Here is a 21112-nt window from a genome sequence, read left to right on the forward strand (position 1 = left end):
ATAGCAAGGAGCTGACACAAGGAACACGGCAGCTGAGAGCTCATTTGATCGATGGGCTGAGTATTGTAGAAGCTGTTATAATCAGCGATGGTCTTGCATATTCCCCGTATGATGCTTACCGAGTTCAAAATCGTTGGCAGGAAGTTCGTCACGCCAATATTTGGGATCAACAGGCAGATGTATGAGATAAAGAAGACGTAAGTGCTCGGCCTCATCATGACCTGGATGAAGGTCTTCGTGTCCCAAGTAGCATCGGTCTTTCTCGTCGCTCCTCGTCCGAAACGGTTGATTGCTATGTGACGCTCTCGATCGTTGAGCGCAGTGCTGTTCTCCGGGAAAGTCAGGAGCAGGAAGTAGACTGGAACAGCCAAGGCGATGGTAACACATCCCTCCTGCACAGTTATTAGCGTTGCAATGATTAAATAGGCACCGAAATTATACGAACAATGATGAAGACCCATCTCCACGAGGAAAGCCCCAGTCGTCCATTCAAGTTGTCGATGCCATTGGCGATGAAGCCTCCAGTGCCGATGGCAATCGAGTTGGCAGCATGGAAGAGGCCAAGTCTCAGCGCGCGTTCAGATGGCTTGTACCAAAAGCTGAAGTACATGACGACTGGGAAGTCTTGTCAGCTATGCTTCCAAACCGAGAGAAAGACTTACCAGCAGGCACAACGCCAGCTTCTGGAACACCAAGAAAGAAGCGCGATGCCAACAGTCCACTGGCATTTTGGCTGGCTGCTATACACGCCGAGAGTGCACCAAAGCCTGCCATGATCATTGGGAGGAAGTGTTTCCCGGACATTTTTTTCATGAGAAGATTCGAGGGAAGGAGTAGGATCGTTGTGGCGAAGTATGTGATCGAAATGGCCCAGTTGAAAACGATGCCGTGAAGCCCGAGCTCTTTAGACAGTGTGTCTTTCGTCCCAGCCCGGAGGACGTTGACGTATCCCATATTGGCTCTGAGGAGGAAGTTGGACATAGTTCTCGTCTTGGTGTTGGTCACGACGGATGTGCTCACCTGTCAAGGTATGCACAGTAGTACAAGATGCAACACGGGAACAGGACTCGAAAATCCAGCTTCCATAGAAGAGCCCTCTCCTCTGCTTCCTCCCAATCGACAAGGACATTGGTTTCCTCGACTCTGTCCTTGGCATGCTCTGTATGAAACCTTCGTCAACGCTGTCGTACTGTCGTTATGCAGGTACCTTACTGTTGGATTTCGTTGCAGGCACAATAGCCTGCTTCAATGACCAGCCTGATCTTTCAATGTCAGTATACGAGGTAACGGCTATCACACAAGACGTTGCTCTTGTTCCCAACTGACCTCCAATGTAGCATCCCTCTGCTTCGACTGCCGCTCGAGCTTCGCTGAAGCCAAACATTGTGTTGATGGAAGAGCTTGATTCACTTCTCTTTCGTGGCAATGGACTGGCCTATGAGATCGACGAGTGTTCATATGCACCATAGACTTATTTCTGTTGACGCCCTTTAGACATTTAACGGCTTCGATCGAACACGGTTTCCACGGTGTTTCGGCCGCTTCCTGCAGCCCTTTGCTTGTATCGATGTGGGGCCCCCATGGGGTTATAATCTACTAAGCTCTGTAAGGCTTCTGTTGCGAGGCGTTCCAGCCTTGGGATTGATTTGATGGGTTGCTTGGCCGAAGGATTATGGTCGAAGTTTGGTTCATGAGCAAGGCGTGGTCGTTCAGCCGTCCGAAACGCCGTGGAGCTTCGAGGTCTGGCGATCAGTAACGCGAGGCATTGTCTTGCGAAGGGGTTAGAGTATACTTGCAGCACATGATACTTTAGAAACAACACACGGGGCCTCAGATATCGAGTGTACATGAGCAGATCGATTGCAGACACACAGAGGCATTCTTACCAATCCGGTCACAATGGTTACAACGAACGGAAACCATGTCACGCCAACCATCCAAGCCGACATTGCAGTTCCAAATCCTATGCGAGACAAAATGTCACAAGGAGATGTGGCTTCCACCCTCATTATTAAGATGATGAGCGGAGTTGAGGCTCCAATGCTTGCGAAAAGCACCGGATTCGATGGGATATTCATTGACATGGAACATTCACAACTAGACCTCACTGCAGTGAGCCAAATGTGCCAAGCTGCTCTTTTAGCTGGCATAACCCCTATCGTTCGCTCGCCTACCAAGGAGCCTTTCTTTGTGTCAAGAATCCTGGATGGTGGTGCCCTTGGTGTTGTGGTCTGCATACGCAAAGTCGTGCCTTCGTCACCGAGCCGTGCTAACATCGCATAGGTGCCGCACATACGAAGTGTCAAGGATGCCGAAGATGTCGTTGCCGCAGCCAAATTCGCCCCCATCGGTCGTCGAAGCGCAACAGGTGGACTGCCTCAACTAGGCCTACGACCCATACCAGCCAAGAAAATGAGTGTTGCTGTAAACCAATCGACGATAGTATGTCCTATGATCGAGACACTCGAAGCCTTAGAGGATGTTGAGAAGATCGCCGCCGTGCCTGGAGTGGATTCGCTTCTCATAGGTTCAAGTGATTTGACTGCAGAAATGGGAATACCAGGGGATTTTGATAATCCAAGGGTTACTGAGGCGTATGAGAAGGTCATTGCGGCCTGCCGTAAGGCTGGCATCTTTCTCGGATGTGGAGGCTTGACAGCTCGCCCGGACTTGATACAGAAGTTCTGCGAGAAAGGTGGTATCAGCTGGGTAAGAGATTCGCTCTAGTGAGGTCATGCCAAATCGGTCTGCTAATGAAGTTCGTACCACAGGTCATGGTTGCAGCAGACCAGGCTCTGCTATACGGGGCTGCGAAACAGAAGGCGGATTTCATGATTCAGATCAACGAGAATAGGAGGGTCAAGGGCACATCTTGAGAAGTCAACGGAACTGTTCTAGAGATCTGAACTGCAACCATCAACCTGTGGCATTTGGTTCCTGCTTGTGTGTTCATGTTAGAAACATAGATACTACGTTCGAAGATTCATAACCTAGATAGGGGCTGTCATCGTAGTCAGAAGTCACATGAAATACGAGACTTCCCTGCCCAAGTTTAAAGTAATCCCTTGGGTTAAAAGATCACTCAAATCATAATTGGCCACTCCGGTCACCATGCCGCTCAAGGCTGTGATAAAGTCCGTGCACCGCCGTTAGCGCGTGCGCAGGCCCACTTCTGAACCCCAGCTCCTCTTACTTCCTCCTTCCTTCTCCCTTCTCTCCAGTCACGCGGGAGACATCTCTGCAGAATCATAAACGCATGGCACCCTTCGCGGGTCTCTTTGCCTGATGCATTGTGTAGCCATTGATCATGTCATCCTCCATCGGGCGTGGTTCTGTGCGGCGTGAGCAGCTCCGTCGCTCTGGTCTTGCTCAAGCGTGCACCAGCTGTTACCAGAGAAAGGTGTGCTCATCGACTGACTCTACCTGATCCGCCAATGCTGACATTTTGAAGATCAGGTGTGATCTCAGCGCAAAGTCGCCATGCACGAACTGCTGCCTCTACCAGTCCGAGTGCTTGTAAGTTAGCCTTGTTTCCAGTGTTCTTTGCTGAACAGGCTCGCAGACCCAGAACTCGACGAAAACGGCGCACGACAAATGCTTGCAACAGTGATACTTCGCTTCCTCCAGCTTCATCCGTAGCACCAGCAGCTGTATCTCCATCTTCGCACGAGAACCGGTTCTTGCGGCGCGCATCAGAAACGAGTCCAGATGTTCTGAATGGCGATACAGCGACAGAGGACGAAAGCCGCTCAACACCTCAAACAGATCTTCATGACGGCCGGACCATGTATTTTGGAGCACAAGGAAGTACAGAACAAGCCACTACAGCGTATGCCGAAACTTCAGGGCCGTCGCCGCTTCAAGTCGCCAGCTTGCACATCAGCAACGCATTCGAACTACCATCACGAGCCATACAGGACTGCTACATTGATTACTTCTTCAGGTATTGCTTTCAGTGTGCGCCTCTCGTCAAGCGAAGTTGGCTTGAGCAGACAGCAACGCACACGCCTTCCATACTACTCCTGCAGACGGTCCTTTTCACCGGCAGCCGGTTTGCATCGTCCGTCGACCTGGAGGCTACAGCCAGCCATTACACGAAGGTCAAGAACCTGTTCTTTTCAAATCATGAGCAAAATCCAATCCTACTCATTGTGGCGAGCTTGCTACTTCAGTGGTGGAATCCCGCTGGACCCGAAAGGTTCTCCATGGACAATGCTGACTTCTGGCACCGCATCGGCGTGGGAATAGCTTTGCAGCTTGGGATACACAATGAGAAGCCGGCCATGAAGGACTCTGCGTATCGCAAGAGGCTGTGGTGGGCACTAGTGGTAAGGACTGGTCTCCCTTAAAACGCACAATTTCGCATTTCCAAGACGCATAACTTTTCGCCGTGGACACACGCAGTGACTAATCCAAGAACTAATCGACGACTCTACAGGCTCGCGACTGCCATTTAGCGACGGCTCATGGGAGGCCGAGAGCCATTGCTACGGATGAGTCGACCGTGTCAAAACTCTCCCTCGCTGACTTTCCATCTGGCAAAGCTGGCGCATATGAAGTGATGACCTACGTTGCAGTCTCTCAGATTTTCGGCAACATCGGCGAGTGCTATAGACGTAGCGCAATCACGGAAGAGCGGCTCAAGTCAGTCGGCAACGATCTCTATGTCTGGCTCCATGAACTTCCGTGCCATCTCCAACTTTTCAACCAGGAGCTGGGCGCAGGTCTGAACACATACGACTTCGTATCTCGACAGATACATGTGATTTACTTTACGACCTTGATTCTGCTCCTCCGTGCGTACTCTCCGACTGCCAAAGGCGCCGTGTTGGCAGCATCCTTCATCGCAGCTATTTTTGAGGAATTCCTCATACGGGACGAAGTCAGGTACTTGCCAGCTATCTATAAGTTCTTTCTGCTTACTGCAGGCATAACACTTGTGCCGGCGAGGAACAAATTCACTGAGGAGATCAATGATGCCTCGGCGGATCTCGCAATCATCAAGAAGGCTTTGAGAAGCTTCGCAGAACGACACCCTTCTGCGTTAGCAAGTCTACATACACTGGAACGTATGGAGAGATCGTTTGGCAAATCTGCTCAAGGACCAGATGCGCCCGCAGCACTGGACGGCAGCCCGCGGATGTTCTTTCGGACATTCGGATCTGGACTGTGTCGGCAATGGCGTCTTTTTGAGCAATATTCATCAGAAAATATCGTGCAAGAAGCTAGCGACTTCCCGTCCTGTGGCTTCACAGTGCCCAACAACCGAGCCCTCGCAGACCTGGCAGACGACAAGGGACAGGATATCGATATATCAGAAACCAACGGTAACCAGGCAGCCCCTACAGATTTCTTTGAGGGTGGTGCTGGAGCCGGTGACTTGATCTTGCCACTGCAATGGTACGATACTGTCGAGAGTACTTCGTGGATACTCAATGAATGGCCCTTGAATTTTCTGGAGGAGCCAATGGCTGTTAATAATGACGGTGCCCATGGATGATTCTACTTAGAAGATGCAGCGAGCGATAAGCGTTGCGTGGGCACGCCGGATGTGAGATGATGAGATCACATGCTAGAGCTGGCGCATGGAGTGGCACGTGCACGGCTTGCCTACAAATAGCGACACTCCTCGGCCCTTCTTTCTTCTTACCTTTTTGCACCAGCCACCGCAAAGTTGCAGAACTCGCGGTCATGCCCCCTTCTCCTGGAGCACGAGACATCGCTATGTCGACCAAGTCGGACAATGTCTCATCAGACGCCGAGGAAGAGAACAGCGACCAGGTAAGATTTCAAGAGCTGCTCTTGAACATGTGTTGACACAGCCATTCCGCCTTCTCGATCTGCCGCCAGAGCTATGGGTGAGAATCGGAAAATACGCCATAGACGGAGCCGCCAATGTCACTGATCACAACTTTCTGAGTGGTTGCGACTTGAAGCATACCAAGTGGTCATCAGAAAAAGAGGCACGCGCAGGACTCATTCAACCGGCTATCACCAAGACATGCCAGGAAATGTGCCACGAGCTGTTGCCATACTACTACCAAACCAAGTTTCGGGTGTCGTTTGGGTCTTTCGGTTTGTTGAGCAGAGTCCATCGATCCTTCGGAGACTGGCTGCGCTCTGGGTGCGGTGTACACTTTCATCGCATTCAGAACAACCTTCACGTGGAGCTGATCGACGAGGATGAGGAGAGGCGCGAGATGGAGATGAAAATGGCCAGGTGGAATATCGCGGTCAAGCTGGAACAGATCAAAGTGTTCTGGGCGGACGACCGCTATCCCTATCATCGAGTCTGGTTGCGAATGGTGGAGTACAGGATCAAGCTCGTATAGACTCGAAATCACGAGTTGGACTCAGGAATCCGATGGAACATCCATGGATCTGCAACGGGGAGTGAGAGCGATAGGGGTCAGATGAATTATTTCGAGAACCGCAGACAGATGCATGATGCAGAAGCTCATCATTCAATGATAATGCACAAAACCAATACATTTCTTCGACAAGTTTCACATGTGATAGTCTCAACCTTCATTCTGCCTCCTTCCTCTTTCAGATGCAAACAGGGGGGAAGCGCACGGACCCACTGCGTTCTCAAGCCGAACAGCGCCTTCTTCGCTGCAGCTCTTCTCATCAACAACAACCTAAAACTACTTCAGTTTGAAATCTCCCGTGCTGCAAGGTCGTCATGACAGCGACATCAAGCACCAATGGAGATGCTGCTGGAGACGAGAATGAGAAGGTGAGACCATCTGAACCCTCGCAGCACTTCCTTTGACTCACGTGTTCATAGCCATTGAGCCTTCTCGATCTTCCACCGGAGATTTGGTCAGACATCGTCAAGATGGTGGTCGACGAAGAGCCCAAGATCAAAGATCTTTGCAGGCTCCAAGGCTCCCAGCGACCCGCGAATGGTCACCAACCGCGGATCACACAAGTATGCCGCAAGATCCGCCAAGAGGCCCTCCCATACTTCTATAAAACGAAATTCAGCAACTGCTGAGACATCACTTGTGGTTTAGCCAGGCTAAGAGTATTCGGAAAGCTCTTGAAGACCATTGGCTGGCAGAATCGTCAACACATCGGTGGCTTGCGAGTTTCTGACAGTTTTACTCCCGCGCGTGATATCGATTTGTACACGTATTACTTGCGCCAAGTGTTTGAGTGGGACTTTGGATTTGTGCTAGAGCAACTCGACGAGCCATCACAGCTGAGCGTGCACGAAGATCCTACTTTCAAAGTCAGGTTCCTCTCAAAGTGAAGGAAGAAGCGGGAAGCATCAAAAACGATGAGGACGATAACGAGGTCTCTCGATGCAACAGAAACAGCGATGTCTTTGGCATGAGGTACTGAAAGTGAGCCTGCAAGTACGGGCACCGTAATTGAGTTCCTTCTGTGATCGAAATCATGTGCGTCGTCCCCATTTGCAGTTGCTGAAAGACAATGTTTGCCAAGTGCAGTAGAATTCTCGCAATCTCTAAACTATTTTCTGTACCATCTGAGGCGATAGAAACGACTTGCGATGGACGTCGCACGAGGAATGCTGTCACGTTAGGCGGGACCAAGCGAGCTTGTGATTGCCAAGGCCGGCCCACTAAAGGCTTTAGTAGGCTTCATTTTCCCGCACATGACTTTCAACTACAAACCCCCCTCCATTCCGTTGTGAAACACCTTTGATTCAGACACCTCACGATGGAGCGGACGTCTCAAGCCAACATATGGAGACACACTCCAGCCATCGCATACAAGGATGCCGCAAAAAAGGAGGTCAAGGTAATGCGCCTACGCCGAGCTCACATAGTCGCTTCAGCTCTGCTAACACTCAATCACAGCCCTTCCGACTGCTCGACCTGCCACCAGAGCTCTGGTCCAAGATCGGCAAGATGGTCATTAGCGACATCCCCGAGTACCCCATGTGTCTATTGTGGGCTTGCCGCTCTTTAGACTACGCAGCTCCGATCCTCAGGACCTGCCGAGTATTACGAGAGGAACTCCTGCCATCCTTCTACGAAGCCGGACTCAAAATCAGCTGCTGTACCGGAATCGACTTGGATGGTCTCAAGGGACTACTTGGGCACATGGACGAGAACGCTCGGCGTTCGATGCGTGGCGTGCGGTACACGAGCTATGATCATTCCATGTCTGAGGAGAGACTGTTGTGGTTGCGGAGTCGTTTGGGCAACATCGAATTCAATCTGACAGACCCATACTTCGAGGAGTGGAAGATGACCCCTGGATTGATGTCGAGCGTCTGGGCTGACGAGGAAATGCGTGGCCGCGTTATGAGAGTGCGGACATGGACCTTCAAATTTCTCTAAAGAGCGAGATCACACTTTCCGTGTTTCTGATGATAGTGGCGAGCGCAAAATGTAACTATAGTCGATTCAAAGCAGCCCCTTTTCTTGCCCAAGGCAGCCAGAGCGCGGAGGTGCTCTGCTTGAGAACCGATACGCGTGGTTCTTTGAAGCTCACAACGTCTCCAACTTCTCGAATTATCAGATCGCGGCTTCGGCTTTCTTCTTCGCCTCTTTCTTTAACCTCTTCATCTCTTTCCTCTTCGCCTTCTCCTCCTTGCTCTCCTCTTTTGCCTCAGACGGCGAGGCTTCCACTACATCCTGCGACTTTGTCGCACTGGGTGTCTCAGCCTCCGCCCCCTCCTTGGTCTGCTTTTTCTTCTTCTTTTGTGGTGTAGTCGACTCAGGCCAAGGCATAGTGGAGCCCCCGTTGACCATGTCCACATCCGAATTCCTCCGCTTCTTCTTCGACTTCTTGTTCTTCTCAATCGCAGCACTGGTCCCCGAATCAGGTTTTTCGGATGCTCCATGTGCGCCTAGTGCTTTTGGAAACTGTAGGGACTTGCTAGTCTTCTTCGCTCGAGTAACATCCTCGTCTGAACTATCTGATTCGGATCCTAGTCGTCCAGGATCGCCACGACCGAAACCTGGGGGCTTGTACCTCATCCGCAGACCTTTGGGCTGAGGTCGCGCATCACTAACAGGAGCTTGTGCGATGTCGGCCGCGGCACTGCTTCCCCTGTTCAAATCCGCTTGGAGCTTGCTCAGATTTGGTAGTTCGATCTTTTGCTGAAGTTGCAGTGAGGTCTCAACATGCTGCCCGACTGATTGATAGCCGGCATCTGATGGTATGAACACAGTGTCGAACTTTGTGCTGTGGTTCGTGTCCGCCGCCAAAATGTAGTCTACACCCTTGTGATTGAGGACGGGTGTACCACTCTTCACTGCGTCCAACGCAACTTCGGTGATAGATTTGAGAGGAATGCTTGAGGGTGCTACGATGTGCCATATCTGCTTGCCAGCAAGATTGCTTGCCGCGAACGGTGAACCGGTGCCCAGACTGCGCGAGTCCATCGCTGTGTATCCAGATGGTGGCTCAAACGGCTTGGCAGGTATGCTTTCGATCGTAGAACTGCCAACAGCTGGAGCTGATGCATCTTTTCTTTTACTGGGGATCACCTTCTCCTCCGATCCTGAACTGCTCTCCTCCTCGTCTGACGAATCTTTCGCCTTCGATTCGGAGGCAGGCTTTGCCTTGATGGTTTCCTTTCCTTTCGTTGAACTTGTACTCTTGGCTTCTGTGGCCTTCGGCGGCTCATCCTCTGATTCCTCGCTACCCTCATCCTCTGCTGACGACGAATCTTGCATGTCGACCTCTGGCGCAGGCTCTGCCTTCTTTGTCCTCACCACCGACTTCTTCTCTTCTTCCTCTTCACTGCTCTCGTCCTCCTCTTCCGATGATGATTCCTGTACATCAGCCTCGGGCGAAGTTTTCGCTTTCTTCGCAGGGGGCTCTTGTTCGCTCGTGCCCTCTTCCTCAGACTCTTCTTCTCCACTGCTCTCCTCTGCCTTTCTCTTTACCCCATTCGATTTGATTGGCGCGGGCGCGGGCGCAGGCTTATCATCCTCGCTCTCCTCTTCGCTGCTCTCGTCCGAATCGGATTCAGCTTTCTCTTTCTCAACAATCTTGGCCTTGCTCTTGGGTTCTGCCTTTTGCGACACGGGTTTCACCGAGTTTGCAGACTTTGCAGACTTCTTCGGAGCCTGCTTGCTCTTTGCGGGGCTCTCTGTAGCCGGTGCCTCGTTGTCGCTGTCCGAATCGACCACCTTGTCCTCGCTCAAGTTCGATGTCTTCGACTTCGTTGCCTTTGATGATGTTGCTTTCTTGGCTGGCGCATCCTTCTTCTTGGAGATCGCTTTCGTTTCCTTCGCCTTCGCCATGGCTGGCGGCTGCTTGACGGACATCTAGCAGCGTTCAATGGAGAAGTAAAACCGACAAGGATGCTTTCCGCAAGTCTCCAGTTCGCGTAAATTTCGTGAAGTCAATCGAAATATCTGGTCCCGCCGCGCGCACATTTGAGACCACTCAAAATCTCATCCTTCCCGATCGAGCATCTTCAAACATTTCTCCTTTCATGGCGCAGAAAAGAAAGGCTCAAGAGGCGTTTGGCAAGGCCAACAGTGAGTACGGCCTAGTTGAATCACTGTTAATACTAACATTCAACAGCCCAGCTCAGTGCGGTCGCGGCGGCGAAGCAAGCGAGACTGCGGGCACAACAGTCCATACCCGGCACGGATGCTCTGCAAGGCGACATCGATCGAGCCTCTGCTATTGCAGATACCCCATATGACGGCCAAAATGACGCTTCCAGAGAAGGAGTATCTGAACCTGATGTCGAGGTACCTATTGCGACCCTTCCACCAGCCAAGTCAAGTGTGAAGTTGTCGAATTTTTCGCGCGATAAAAGCACTGTCCTCAAAGAGTCCGACGAGCGATGGGAGTTCTCTTTGAAAGCGGACGAGTATGTCACCTTCATCGGCGAGTTTGATCTAGAGGTCTCGAAAGGATTCGCTTCGATTCACGGCGCAATATTGCATGCCAACTCTGGTGTGCAGCGAGTCTACGCATTGAGTCCGCAAGCTATCCCGGCAATAGTGGCACGCAAAGACGACACCATTATCAAAACAACGGCCATTGGCAGAGATCACAACGACTCTGTACTAAGCCTTGAACGACTTTCGCCTCTCTTCGGTAATATCGGTGCGAAGCATAAGTATTCGTCGAGGTCATTCGCTCTGCTGAAGGAGTCATCGGACGACCCTCTACAACGACTGCTCGTCGTACTCGAGGTAGACGATGACACCAAAATGGTACTTTCTAGGCTCAATGCGAAGCTGGACTCAAGTGACAGTGCACCGCGCATCATGGCCGTGGGAGCGAAGTCTTCAGGAAAATCTACATTCAACCGACTTCTTTGCAACATGATCATCACTCGACCAGGACAACAGCGGTGCTTCTACCTTGACATAGACCCAGGCCAGCCAGAATTTGGACCTCCTGGACAAGTGTCTTTGGTTGAAGTCACGACTCCCCTCCTTGGGCCGGCCTTCACACATCCAGCATCGGTCGATTCGAAAGCTTTCCGCCTCGTTCGATCACACACAATAGCCGCCACTTCATTCAAGGACGACCCCGGACACTATGTCAACTGTGTCGTGGACCTGACGAAGCGCATACCGAACGATGTGCCTGTGGTGGTCAATTCCTGTGGATGGGTCAGCGGTCTCGGCGCGACTGTACTATCAGATATAGTCGCTTGCACCAGTATCACGGACTCGGTCACCCTTGGGCCACTAGATGCTGACCTTGAAGATGGTCTCAAATCTCGAACGACTCTGCACAAGGTGGCACGGCGTCAGGGTCGAGTGTCTGCGCGAACACCAGCAGATTCGAGGGCTATGCAAACTCTGGCTTACTTCCATCAGAAAGACAGGACGTCGAAGGGAAGGCTACGATGGGACTCCAAGCGTATCAGTCAAATGCGGCCCTGGATCATCGGATATTGTGGCGAGAGCGCTGGCGTTGAGGCTATTTTATCGTACGGACAGGCCCCTCAAGCCGATTTTTTGAGCGAGGTGCTCGACGGCTCAATAGTCGCCATTGTTGAACACGATTCCGACCTCTTCAATGCCACAGCTGTTGAACGAACCAACAAGGAGGATATTCCCTACATCACCTCCAGAGAAGACGGCTTCTCGTTTCCGATCGATCCCCAGCAGAGCAAGTGCTTAGGCCTGGCTCTGATTAGAGGCATCGACATCCAAAACAAGAAGCTCCAGCTCGTAACGCCACTGCCCGAGAGCCAGATAGCGGAGCTATTACAGCGCAAAGTAGTCCTCATCCGTGGCGGCTTCGATTCCCCAGAATGGGCTTATCTGGAAGATCTCTGCGCAGCAGACAAGGAAGACATGGGCAAAATGGACGCGGAGAACGATCGGCCCTGGGTCACATTGAGAGAACATGTGGGTGTGGAGGGATCAGTGTGGAGGTTGCGACATCCGCCTACGAGGGATAGTCTGCGGTAGAACGTGGGTTCTGCGAGGAACTTCCTAACCAGTCGATGCTCGACAAAACAGAAGCTGTCAACGTCATGAGTGTAGACAGGTTCTGGAGCTCGTGGGTACAGCCCTGCACATGGCCGCAGGATCACCAACCGTCCGCCGATCATTCTGCACTGTGCCGCACGACTTCCACTGGTGGTATACGCTCTGTGATCGACCCGTACTCATGGTTGTCCACAGGGTCGCTCTCCCACGAGAAGCGGCCAAGCCCATCCTTCTGCGCTTACACAATACGCCTGCAGAACGAGTGTGCACTTACCAGCTTGAAACCCACCGTTGAACGTCGTGGAAGATGGTCGCAAAGCCTTCTGGATTCAAGCTTTTTTGTTGGATAGCTGAGCATATCGAAGTCGGTACACCAGCACGAACGTGAACGACAGGATCAAAAGAGCCAACTATTGTGCTCACGGTTTGATGACGGAGGGAGACTTTGACCGTATCATACAGCATTCATCGCTCACACCAAGGAAACGACGAGCATACAACGAACGCGATGTGAGGATAGCAAGAATCGAATAACTCCATTGCCTAATCTAAGTCGTCACATCATACATCATACGTCGTCAAACTAATCACTTAAGGACCATTCCATCTTCCTCCAGCCTCCAACTAAAACGATATCATTGACGATATCCTCACTCCCTCTCGTCAAGCCTCTATTTCAAGAAATCCGGCACCCAATGATGATCCATCAACTTCTGCACCTTACTCCTCTGCTTCTTCTCCTTATCCTGACTCCACACACTCGAGCGCCTCACATCTGCCGCACTCGAACGCCTCACCTCTCCATCCAACGGGTCAGGTCCCCGGCTCCTGCTGCGCGCACGTTCGGTCGACTCGTGTTGCTCGGCGAGGCGGGAGAATTTGGTCGCGACGGGGATGGACTCGTCGTGGAGAATCCCCGTCTGTTGTTGTTGAGCTTGTGTGGTGGAAGAAGTGTCTGACGGGTTGTTAGGATGCAGGTAGGGGAAGTGACGGCAGCTGGGCCTGAGTGGACGTAAGAACGCACTTGGGGGCTCTTGGTTAGAGTTGAGGGTTGGGGTTGTGGTGCTGTCGACCTTGGTGTCTTCCGGTGTTGTAGACATTGTTGCGTGAATGTTTGTGGGCTCTGGTAAAGTCGTCGTTGTTGCGTATGGATCGTAGTGCATCGGCGTGCTCTTGATCGTTCTTGTTTGATTGTGATGTCTTGTGTCGTGTGCTTTCTTTCGCAAATGCGATACTTCCAGGGAAATTGATATGAGCACACGACCGACTTATATACACCATCCCCTACCTTTCGATCGATCTCTTGACCTACGAAGCCATACCGTGGCGTGACCCGCGCTGCCCGAGAAAGGGTCTCACCAGCTTTCCACGCAATTCCATCATCCGGCTGCCGACCACGACAAATTCTCGGCACTGCCATCACCAAGGCCGGCTCCCAAGCTTTTGGGAGGCTATGCAAAACGGTAACTCAGCAGCGAGTCGTGTGATGAAATCAAGAAAGTGGTTGATGAAGTGAGCGGTTGTGGAGAAGAAAAATTGGGGACTTGAGGACTGGGCTCACTGGGCTTCCGTCAGACGAGACGAGAAGGGAGTGGGTTTTTTTGTGGGGATGGGTGTGTTTTGAGGGGATGAGGTTGGTTGTTGTCTTTTTGCATGTGAAGGCGTCTTACAAGACTAAGCCAGGGTCGTCATTGTTATCAGCAGTGAGAAGGAGATGGAGATTTAGAGAGCAAGTTGGACGACAGCCGTCTGTCAATACAACGACTGTAGAATCGATTTTTGATGAGCAGAATGCCTACAACGCCAAACACGATTGCAAGTCCAAACTCCTCATCTGTTCGTTCCTCATCAGAGACATGAGAATGATCAATTCAAAAAGCATCATCCCAAAACACCCTGCTAAAAATTCCAAAACGCTTCAACCCAACCACCCTTTCATTCAAATCCCTCCCTTACTTCCCCTCCATAAAGCCGTAGCTGAACAACTTCTTCACGGAGTTCTTGCTCTTCGCCTCGTGTTCTTTCCTCCACTGCCTCTCCTGGGCAGACATCTGATGCGTGTCCCACGAACCGGAAGTCGATCGACTCCGGCTGTTGACGCTCGAAGATCTTGAACGGAATTCAGTGGGTCGGTAGTCTGGGAGGAGCCATTCGGCTGTTTCTGAGGGACGGCGGGAGTCGGTGCCCATCGTGTTTGTGCTGCCGTTGCGGGTTTCCTTGTCGAGAGATGTTTTCGGAATGTAGTTGGGAGAGAGGTTGTCTGGGAGTGGGTCAGCTGTGTTTGGTATTTCACCGGGGAGAAGGATACATACTGTTGTTTGATGTGGTTGAGGTCGTGGCAGGCATAGTTGTTGTTGAAGTTGAGTTTGGTATGTTGATCTACTGTGAAGATCCAAGTCGCAAAGGAAACTGATCGCGTAGTAGTTCTTTGTCTGAATGCGAAATAAAAAGCGCATCACACGACAAGAGACAGGTGCTTTAATACCTCACTCTTGGCCCTCCTCACCTCACCCTTATCTCAGCTCCATCCATCCTAAACCCCGTTCGTCACCGGTACATCTGAACGACTACGGCCCATTAGCCCTGCCCAGAGCGGATCATCTTCACAGCAATCGCTCGGCTACCACTCATGCCATCCTGCAGTGTGGTGGCTGAAGAAAGACACTGGAGCGGTACGATACCCAACGCAGGCAAGTCCTCGCTCTGACTCCAGGGTCTGCCGAACGAGCACGCACAGCAACCAGCTCCAGAGCTCTTGCGTCAAGTCGCAGATCCAGACACCGCAGCTCTGCTTCTCACAAAGCAAAAGCTGGACGCTGCCCTCGCGTCCCGAACGAACAAGCTTTGCATTTCTTTCGTACAGCTACGAACCAAGCGTGGCTGTGCAGCGGAGACCATTCTTTGAACACAGTCGGCGGAACTCATTCACCGTCAGCGGGATGACATCTTTCCGCCCCAACTGAGATGTTGTTATCCTTCTTCTTCGTTGTGCTTTGTGCATGTGATGTGTTGCCTATAGTGAAGAATCAAGCCTTTCGTACTCGTAAGCTTTGAGATGGCGCATGCGGATCACGGTGTCATGCTTTCGCAAGAATCATTACCTACTTTCTGTTGAGGATGGCTTGTACAGTGCAAGCGGGATGCGCGCAGAACGAGACGGCTTGCGGTCAAGCCGAAGCCTTTGGTGCTTGGTGATGATGGCGTATGTCTTGTGTTGAAAGTCTGTATGTAAGTCATGATTTCAGCCTAAGTGCTGCGCCTTCGTAATCGTACTGTCTGATCTCGAAGCCGACTTTCGCAACTTCGCGAGACCCAACGTCGAGCCCTTGCGAAGATTTCTCTCTATCCCTCGTCATCTACAGTTCCTTCTCTGCCCTGGAATGCTGCGGCGTCTCTTTGACGCGATAGACAAGCTTGGCGCCGCTGACTTTCTCATTCTTCATGTCCTCCATGCCCTGAAGCACTCCTTCCAGGCCCTGAGAACCGACCTTAGCTGGATGAGTCTTCAGTTTGCCTTCTGCAAGGAGCTTCTCGGTGATGCCAAAGATTTCCTTTGCGAATTCGAAGTCCTCTGGAGTGGCCGGGAAGTCACGACCAGCTTTGGAGAAGGCCTCGTTGAAGATGGTGTACATGATTGTGGTCTTGCTTTCAACATCCTGTCTCTCCGGCAACTTCTGTCCAAGGATGGTACCATACTTCGTCCCAGAGCCATCAGAAGACAAAGCCTCTTCACAGATCTTGGCCGATGCAGGCAGCGAAATGGTATCCCACACCAACTTCAGCGCGTTGTTGGTATCTTTGTTGATGTTCTTGCCAACGTTCGGATCCTTGTAGTTGTAGACGGCATCAGCACCCAGCCCCTTGACGAAGTCGTTGTTGTGTGGGCTACATGTCGTGATGACCTTGTATCCAGCCAATTTGGCGAATTGGATTGCGAGGGAGCCGGTTGCAGTGGAACCACCCTGTGAGAATCGTCAGCATGTGATGACTTGAGCATGAAGGGAGGTGGATACTGACGTAGATAAGAACAGTCTCGCGATTCTTTGTTGGGTCCGTTGGAAGATACAGCTTGAGAGCCTTCTGGAAGAGCCCCTGCCCGACGGTCGACACACCCAGAGGGAACGTCGATGCATCCTCAAAGCTGAGGGACTCGGGAATCTTGACCAGCAAGTCGCCCTTGGCCACGCAGTACTCTGCAAAAGCGCCATCCTCGGGGTTGCTGAAGTTTCCACCGTGACAAACGCCAGCAATCCTGTCGCCTGCCTTGAGAGATTTCTTCACCTCTGATCCGACTTCAACGATCGTTCCTGCGAAATCGCAGCCAGAAATGCCATTGGGAGCTGCACGACTGTCCTTAACGTGCTTCCAATCTGTGGGGTTCAGGGCGACCGAGTCGACCTTGCAGAGGACGTAAGTCGGCCTGGTCTTCGGCACCGCGATCTTGGAAACGGCTGCCTTGTTGCCATTGATGATGATGGCCTGCATGGTTGCTGGGGCTTTCGACATGGTGCCAATGATTTGGTGGAGCCGAGCTGACATGTATTTGCTGGAAGGTGATCCGTTCCAGTGTGGTGCTCTCGTTCTGCTGTGTGCTGAGAACGAGACTGTCTGTTCTATGCGGTAACCGCGTAGATATAGTCAAGCATGCCACTTCTGCCACTTGGAAAGTGCGATCAGCCATTGAGTGTTTCCCCGCGTCATAGCCGAGCTTTTTCCACACATTACCAATTGCTATTGCTCGATCACAGTGGATTTTGGAGGGAGCTACCTGGCTTGCAAGCAGCCACTGTGGTCCAACTCTGCTCGTTGTGTTCATGTCCCGCCTGATTTCAGGTTTGGTGTGGCCGAGTTAGAATCCCACAGTGGCTCGAGATAATGTACATGTGGTCGTTGCATGTCCATCGTGCTCTTCAATCTGCGAGAATCGGATCTACAACTCGTATTAACAACCCTGCCTCAGGCTCTGTGTCCACACTACGAACCTTCCTCTCTCACGCGTCTGTTTGACCAGATTCGGTGTTAAGGCTTCACAGAAGGGAGTGACGCCCCTGTCTGTGCATCGAGATCATGTCAGCAGCTCTTCGCTTTGAAAACAAAACGGCCTTGATGATGGGCAGGCCGGACTGCGCGCAGGAGGCCTTCAGAAAGTCTTGCATCCTGTTTGACCATATATCCGCTCTCTCGGCCGGGTAAGACTGTCTCTAGCCATGGATATCGCTTCAGTCGAGCAAAGCCTTGTCACGCGAGGCTCCTGGATTCTTGCTTGTCATCCTGCAGACACATCAAGGGCGAGAAAGCCACAGGTGTGTGTTCTGGTCGCTGAGCAGTCTGAGTGCTGCCATTCTGTCGACAACACATGAACCCGTCACGCCGGCTGTGGACGTACATAAACTGGTCAGCTATGGTCCGCGCCGCTATCTTCATGCCTACGCGCCGCCATACCACTGTCAGATGACTTGAGACCGTACTGCGAATGTCGGACCTGAGAAGTCAGATTTCGTCGCATGCAGCGAGCGCGACATCACTACAGTACGACCACGTATGCTCATTGCATCACATTGCTCACGGCGACAGTGTCCATGCTGGGATGAGATCTGTACACGATGAGACGCGATATTGTCGTTGTTGTCGTGCCCTTGGTCGAATTCGAACTTCTTCCTACGCGTTGACGCGAAATCGGCCGAGGTCATCCACAAACAGACTGATTTACGGTTGTGGCTGAAATGTTGAGCTCCATACGGCTAGTTGATACCGCATAACTAGCTGACTTGAGGCAGTGCTCCGGCTTTTGCGTATGGAGGTGCGTCTACAGTAAAGCATTTGGTGATGGAGTGGGCCGGCCAACTGACATTCATCAGCGGCCACGTCGTTAGATGCGGGCATTGGCGTGAATGAGAACAGCTCGGAGAAGAGATGCGAAAAGTTATGCAATCTGGTCAATTACTAAGTGTCCTTTGGCTGACCGTTCCGAGCGGGAGGAACCTTGACCGGACGACAGCTCCGCTAATTTGCGTGAGCCGTCCGCGGCACCCAACAGCCACCAAAGCATACCGCGTTGTGGTTGAACCGTCTCACTATGCTGTCTGTGGCATACAACACCCGGTCTGTCCGGCCAAAACAATGCTGCTTGTCTTGACGATACCTGCAGTTACCACCAGAATTTGTCGATCACCCGGCTAAGAAGCCAGCCGCATTGTAGACGCTTGTTTACAAAGCACCGGCATATCTCTGCCATGCCGGAGTCGATAGGACGCGTGAAGGCATGCACCGAGTGCAGACAGCAGAAGGTCTTTGCGTCTCATACTGGCATCATCGCAAGCTTCGCCACTGACTCTGCATCGCACAGGTACGCTGTGATGCCTTCAAAGATTACAGTCGACCTTGTTCTCGGTGTCGAGCCGCTGGGCTGCCTTGTGTGATATCCAAAGACTTCCAAAGGCGACCACGTCAAACGTGAGATTCCTCCAATCAAAGCCTTACCATAGAATCATTCTAACACATAACGTAGCAAGGCACAGCTTCAATATGAGCTCGACCGGCTCAAAGCACAAGCCGAACCAGGCTCAGATAATCCTGTGGATCACCGAGCGACAGAAAGTCCGCATACCAGCACGACCCCGGACATGAACCGTCGATCGAGCGATCATGTACAGCACCAAAGATCGCATTCTCTACAACCGAGTTCATCACATCCCGAAGGAAATGCATCATTGCAAGAACTCCTCCGACGGAGCTCTTCAGAGCAGCAAGTGCCACCGCGAAAATCACCAACCCAGGCAACAAACGGAGCAGAAGGTACAGTAGCGCGGACCCTGAACGATATCACCCTGGACCCCGGCAAAGTGAATGACTGCTATGCATTGTACGTCTGTGAAGCATGCTCGCACAGCCCCAGCTAATGGTCATTAGGTTTCTCAGTCATTATGCAGCGTATACACATGGCCTTATCGAAATGGTCATCAGCCCTAACCAACGGTACCAACAATCACCTCTACTTTTCTGGGTCATGGTATGCGTTGGTTCCCGTGGATACACAAAAGATCCTACACTCTATGGGCGTCTAGGCGAACCAGTACTGGATCTGATGTTTAAGTCATTGATACGACCAGCACATGCGTTGCCAGTTATCCAAGCAGCCGTCATCCTCTGCGGATGGCCGCTTCCTGTCGATCTGATATACCGGGAACCCTCAGAGGCGTTGGCTGGAGCCGCGATGAGCCTTGCCATGCAGAATGGCCTGCACATGTACAGCCGCGAGCAAGACTTTGTGGTGAGGTCGTTGAAGACCAAGCCAGCATACTATGACTTATCTGGCGTGAAAACAATTCGCGACGAAGTCGTCAGCTTTCGTACGCGGATCTGGGCGTTCTGCAACATCACATTCCAAGAGTAAGCACACCTGACGCGAAGATGTGTTATACCTGACGATTTGCAGTGTGTACATGTGCGATGGCTTGCCGCCGCTCTCAATCGTCCCGTGCTTCCGACGCTCTGAAAGCTATGGCGACATCAACGAGCTCTTGCCAGAGAGATTAGGCTACAGAGTACAGCTGCATCGCCTGCAGACAGATGCTACGAACCTGATAGCTGGCTCATGTGACGTCCATGGCAAGAAGTCCGACCAGACACTTAACGCGCTGATAACTTCCTACGATGACAGCATCCGACAAGTGCCTCTGCCGCAAGACACGCCCTCATGTGCGTCGACGATAAGATCACCGGGCATTGAATTGGCTAACAAAGATCATAGATCGCTTTATGCGTAGCTGCACCCGTGTCTCCGTCATGGGTCTAATCTACGTCGCTCAGCAAGAACCAGACCACATCCATGCCCTACGACTTTACAGAGTTTCTCGAGAGGCGGTCGGACTCGCGCTCGACCTGGAGCGAGATAATCCCGGTTGCACCTTCTACCTGCCACACTACTATATCCGCATGGTGATGGCGGCTACGCACATCATACTGCGAATGTGCAAATCGCCCCTAGGTGCCAAGCTGGACGTAGATGATGCCGAAGCCGTGATATTTGCCATGGTTGACATTTTCCGAAAGCGAGCGTACTCGTCCACTGACCTCTTCGCATACCATTGCGTAATGCTACCTGAGCTGTGGGCTAGTAAGAAAGTCTTCGTTCGAGAAGGCAAGATTCAGAATGGGCTGAAGGTGAACATGCGCTATCGCCTTGTCTTGAATCCCGTATTTGACAACTTCTGGTGGTGGCGAAAGGAGTACGGAAGACCGTTGGAGGAAGCCCACAACACCTGTGCAGAGACCAGTGGCTTTCAAGACCCATCCACATCGGGTGCCGATGGCGGCGGCGGCGGTGTATGCAGTGGCGTCAGCGATGGCGAACACGAACCGAACTTTACGACCATGCTACCACCGCAGCCAGACATGGCCAACATGGACATGCCAATGCCCACGGGCGATGGCTCCTGGCAGAACTCCTTGGACAACGTGTTCGCGGACTTCATGCAGTGGTGGGATTTCACTGCGCCGTCTGACGACTACTCACCCGGGGATGGATCCTCTCTTCACGATGCCCAGATGACGCAGCCATACGACACACAGATGGCACAGCCTTACAACGAGATGCCGCACACACTCATGTCCGGCTCCGAACGGCTCATGTAACTCGACAACGACAGAAGACGATACAGGTATTTTGGATGGACATCATTGCGATTGTCTCAGAAACTATGAAAGACGTGAGT

General features: G+C 52.0%; 11 protein-coding genes across 11 annotated transcripts; 6 read left to right on the plus strand and 5 right to left on the minus strand.

The window, feature by feature from the left end:
* Positions 1-278: 278 nt before the first annotated feature.
* M409DRAFT_33245 (uncharacterized protein) lies at positions 279-1130 on the minus strand (the record flags this gene model as incomplete). The annotated part of the gene is made up of 4 exons (XM_033810284.1): positions 279-392; positions 446-615; positions 663-985; positions 1045-1130. Coding segments are annotated over 4 exons (693 nt in total), but the record flags the coding sequence as incomplete, so codon positions are not given.
* Positions 1131-1899: 769 nt separating this feature from the next.
* M409DRAFT_20163 (uncharacterized protein) lies at positions 1900-2876 on the plus strand (the record flags this gene model as incomplete). Its single annotated transcript, XM_033805253.1, has 3 exons — positions 1900-2229; positions 2284-2709; positions 2772-2876. The coding sequence occupies 3 exons, from the start codon at positions 1900-1902 to the stop codon at positions 2874-2876; spliced, it is 861 nt and encodes a 286-aa protein (XP_033670637.1).
* A 909-nt stretch (positions 2877-3785) lies between these two features.
* Positions 3786-6332, plus strand: M409DRAFT_20164 (uncharacterized protein; the record flags this gene model as incomplete). The annotated part of the gene is made up of 4 exons (XM_033805254.1): positions 3786-4328; positions 4439-5400; positions 5664-5781; positions 5823-6332. 4 exons carry the CDS (start codon positions 3786-3788, stop codon positions 6330-6332), a joined length of 2133 nt encoding a protein of 710 aa, XP_033670638.1.
* Positions 6333-6685: 353 nt separating this feature from the next.
* Positions 6686-7258, plus strand: M409DRAFT_20165 (uncharacterized protein; the record flags this gene model as incomplete). The annotated part of the gene is made up of 3 exons (XM_033805255.1): positions 6686-6739; positions 6791-6934; positions 7043-7258. The coding sequence occupies 3 exons, from the start codon at positions 6686-6688 to the stop codon at positions 7256-7258; spliced, it is 414 nt and encodes a 137-aa protein (XP_033670639.1).
* Positions 7259-7689: 431 nt separating this feature from the next.
* On the plus strand, positions 7690-8315 carry M409DRAFT_52257 (uncharacterized protein; the record flags this gene model as incomplete). The annotated part of the gene is made up of 2 exons (XM_033812033.1): positions 7690-7770; positions 7830-8315. 2 exons carry the CDS (start codon positions 7690-7692, stop codon positions 8313-8315), a joined length of 567 nt encoding a protein of 188 aa, XP_033670640.1.
* A 177-nt stretch (positions 8316-8492) lies between these two features.
* On the minus strand, positions 8493-10232 carry M409DRAFT_52258 (uncharacterized protein; the record flags this gene model as incomplete). The annotated part of the gene is made up of 1 exon (XM_033812034.1): positions 8493-10232. The coding sequence occupies one exon, from the start codon at positions 10230-10232 to the stop codon at positions 8493-8495; it is 1740 nt and encodes a 579-aa protein (XP_033670641.1).
* A 194-nt stretch (positions 10233-10426) lies between these two features.
* On the plus strand, positions 10427-12377 carry M409DRAFT_20168 (uncharacterized protein; the record flags this gene model as incomplete). Its single annotated transcript, XM_033805256.1, has 2 exons — positions 10427-10472; positions 10519-12377. The coding sequence occupies 2 exons, from the start codon at positions 10427-10429 to the stop codon at positions 12375-12377; spliced, it is 1905 nt and encodes a 634-aa protein (XP_033670642.1).
* A 692-nt stretch (positions 12378-13069) lies between these two features.
* M409DRAFT_52260 (uncharacterized protein) lies at positions 13070-13498 on the minus strand (the record flags this gene model as incomplete). Its single annotated transcript, XM_033812035.1, has 1 exon — positions 13070-13498. The coding sequence occupies one exon, from the start codon at positions 13496-13498 to the stop codon at positions 13070-13072; it is 429 nt and encodes a 142-aa protein (XP_033670643.1).
* An 852-nt stretch (positions 13499-14350) lies between these two features.
* M409DRAFT_52261 (uncharacterized protein) lies at positions 14351-14744 on the minus strand (the record flags this gene model as incomplete). Its single annotated transcript, XM_033812036.1, has 2 exons — positions 14351-14658; positions 14711-14744. The coding sequence occupies 2 exons, from the start codon at positions 14742-14744 to the stop codon at positions 14351-14353; spliced, it is 342 nt and encodes a 113-aa protein (XP_033670644.1).
* Positions 14745-15754: 1010 nt separating this feature from the next.
* Positions 15755-16904, minus strand: M409DRAFT_20171 (uncharacterized protein; the record flags this gene model as incomplete). The annotated part of the gene is made up of 2 exons (XM_033805257.1): positions 15755-16360; positions 16416-16904. The coding sequence occupies 2 exons, from the start codon at positions 16902-16904 to the stop codon at positions 15755-15757; spliced, it is 1095 nt and encodes a 364-aa protein (XP_033670645.1).
* A 1727-nt stretch (positions 16905-18631) lies between these two features.
* On the plus strand, positions 18632-21032 carry M409DRAFT_20172 (uncharacterized protein; the record flags this gene model as incomplete). Its single annotated transcript, XM_033805258.1, has 5 exons — positions 18632-18744; positions 18907-19260; positions 19308-19787; positions 19834-20096; positions 20149-21032. 5 exons carry the CDS (start codon positions 18632-18634, stop codon positions 21030-21032), a joined length of 2094 nt encoding a protein of 697 aa, XP_033670646.1.
* Between the last annotated feature and the right edge of the window lie 80 nt (positions 21033-21112).

This window comes from Zasmidium cellare (assembly GCF_010093935.1).
Source record: "Zasmidium cellare ATCC 36951 unplaced genomic scaffold M409scaffold_9, whole genome shotgun sequence".
Lineage (NCBI taxonomy): Eukaryota > Fungi > Ascomycota > Dothideomycetes > Mycosphaerellales > Mycosphaerellaceae > Zasmidium > Zasmidium cellare.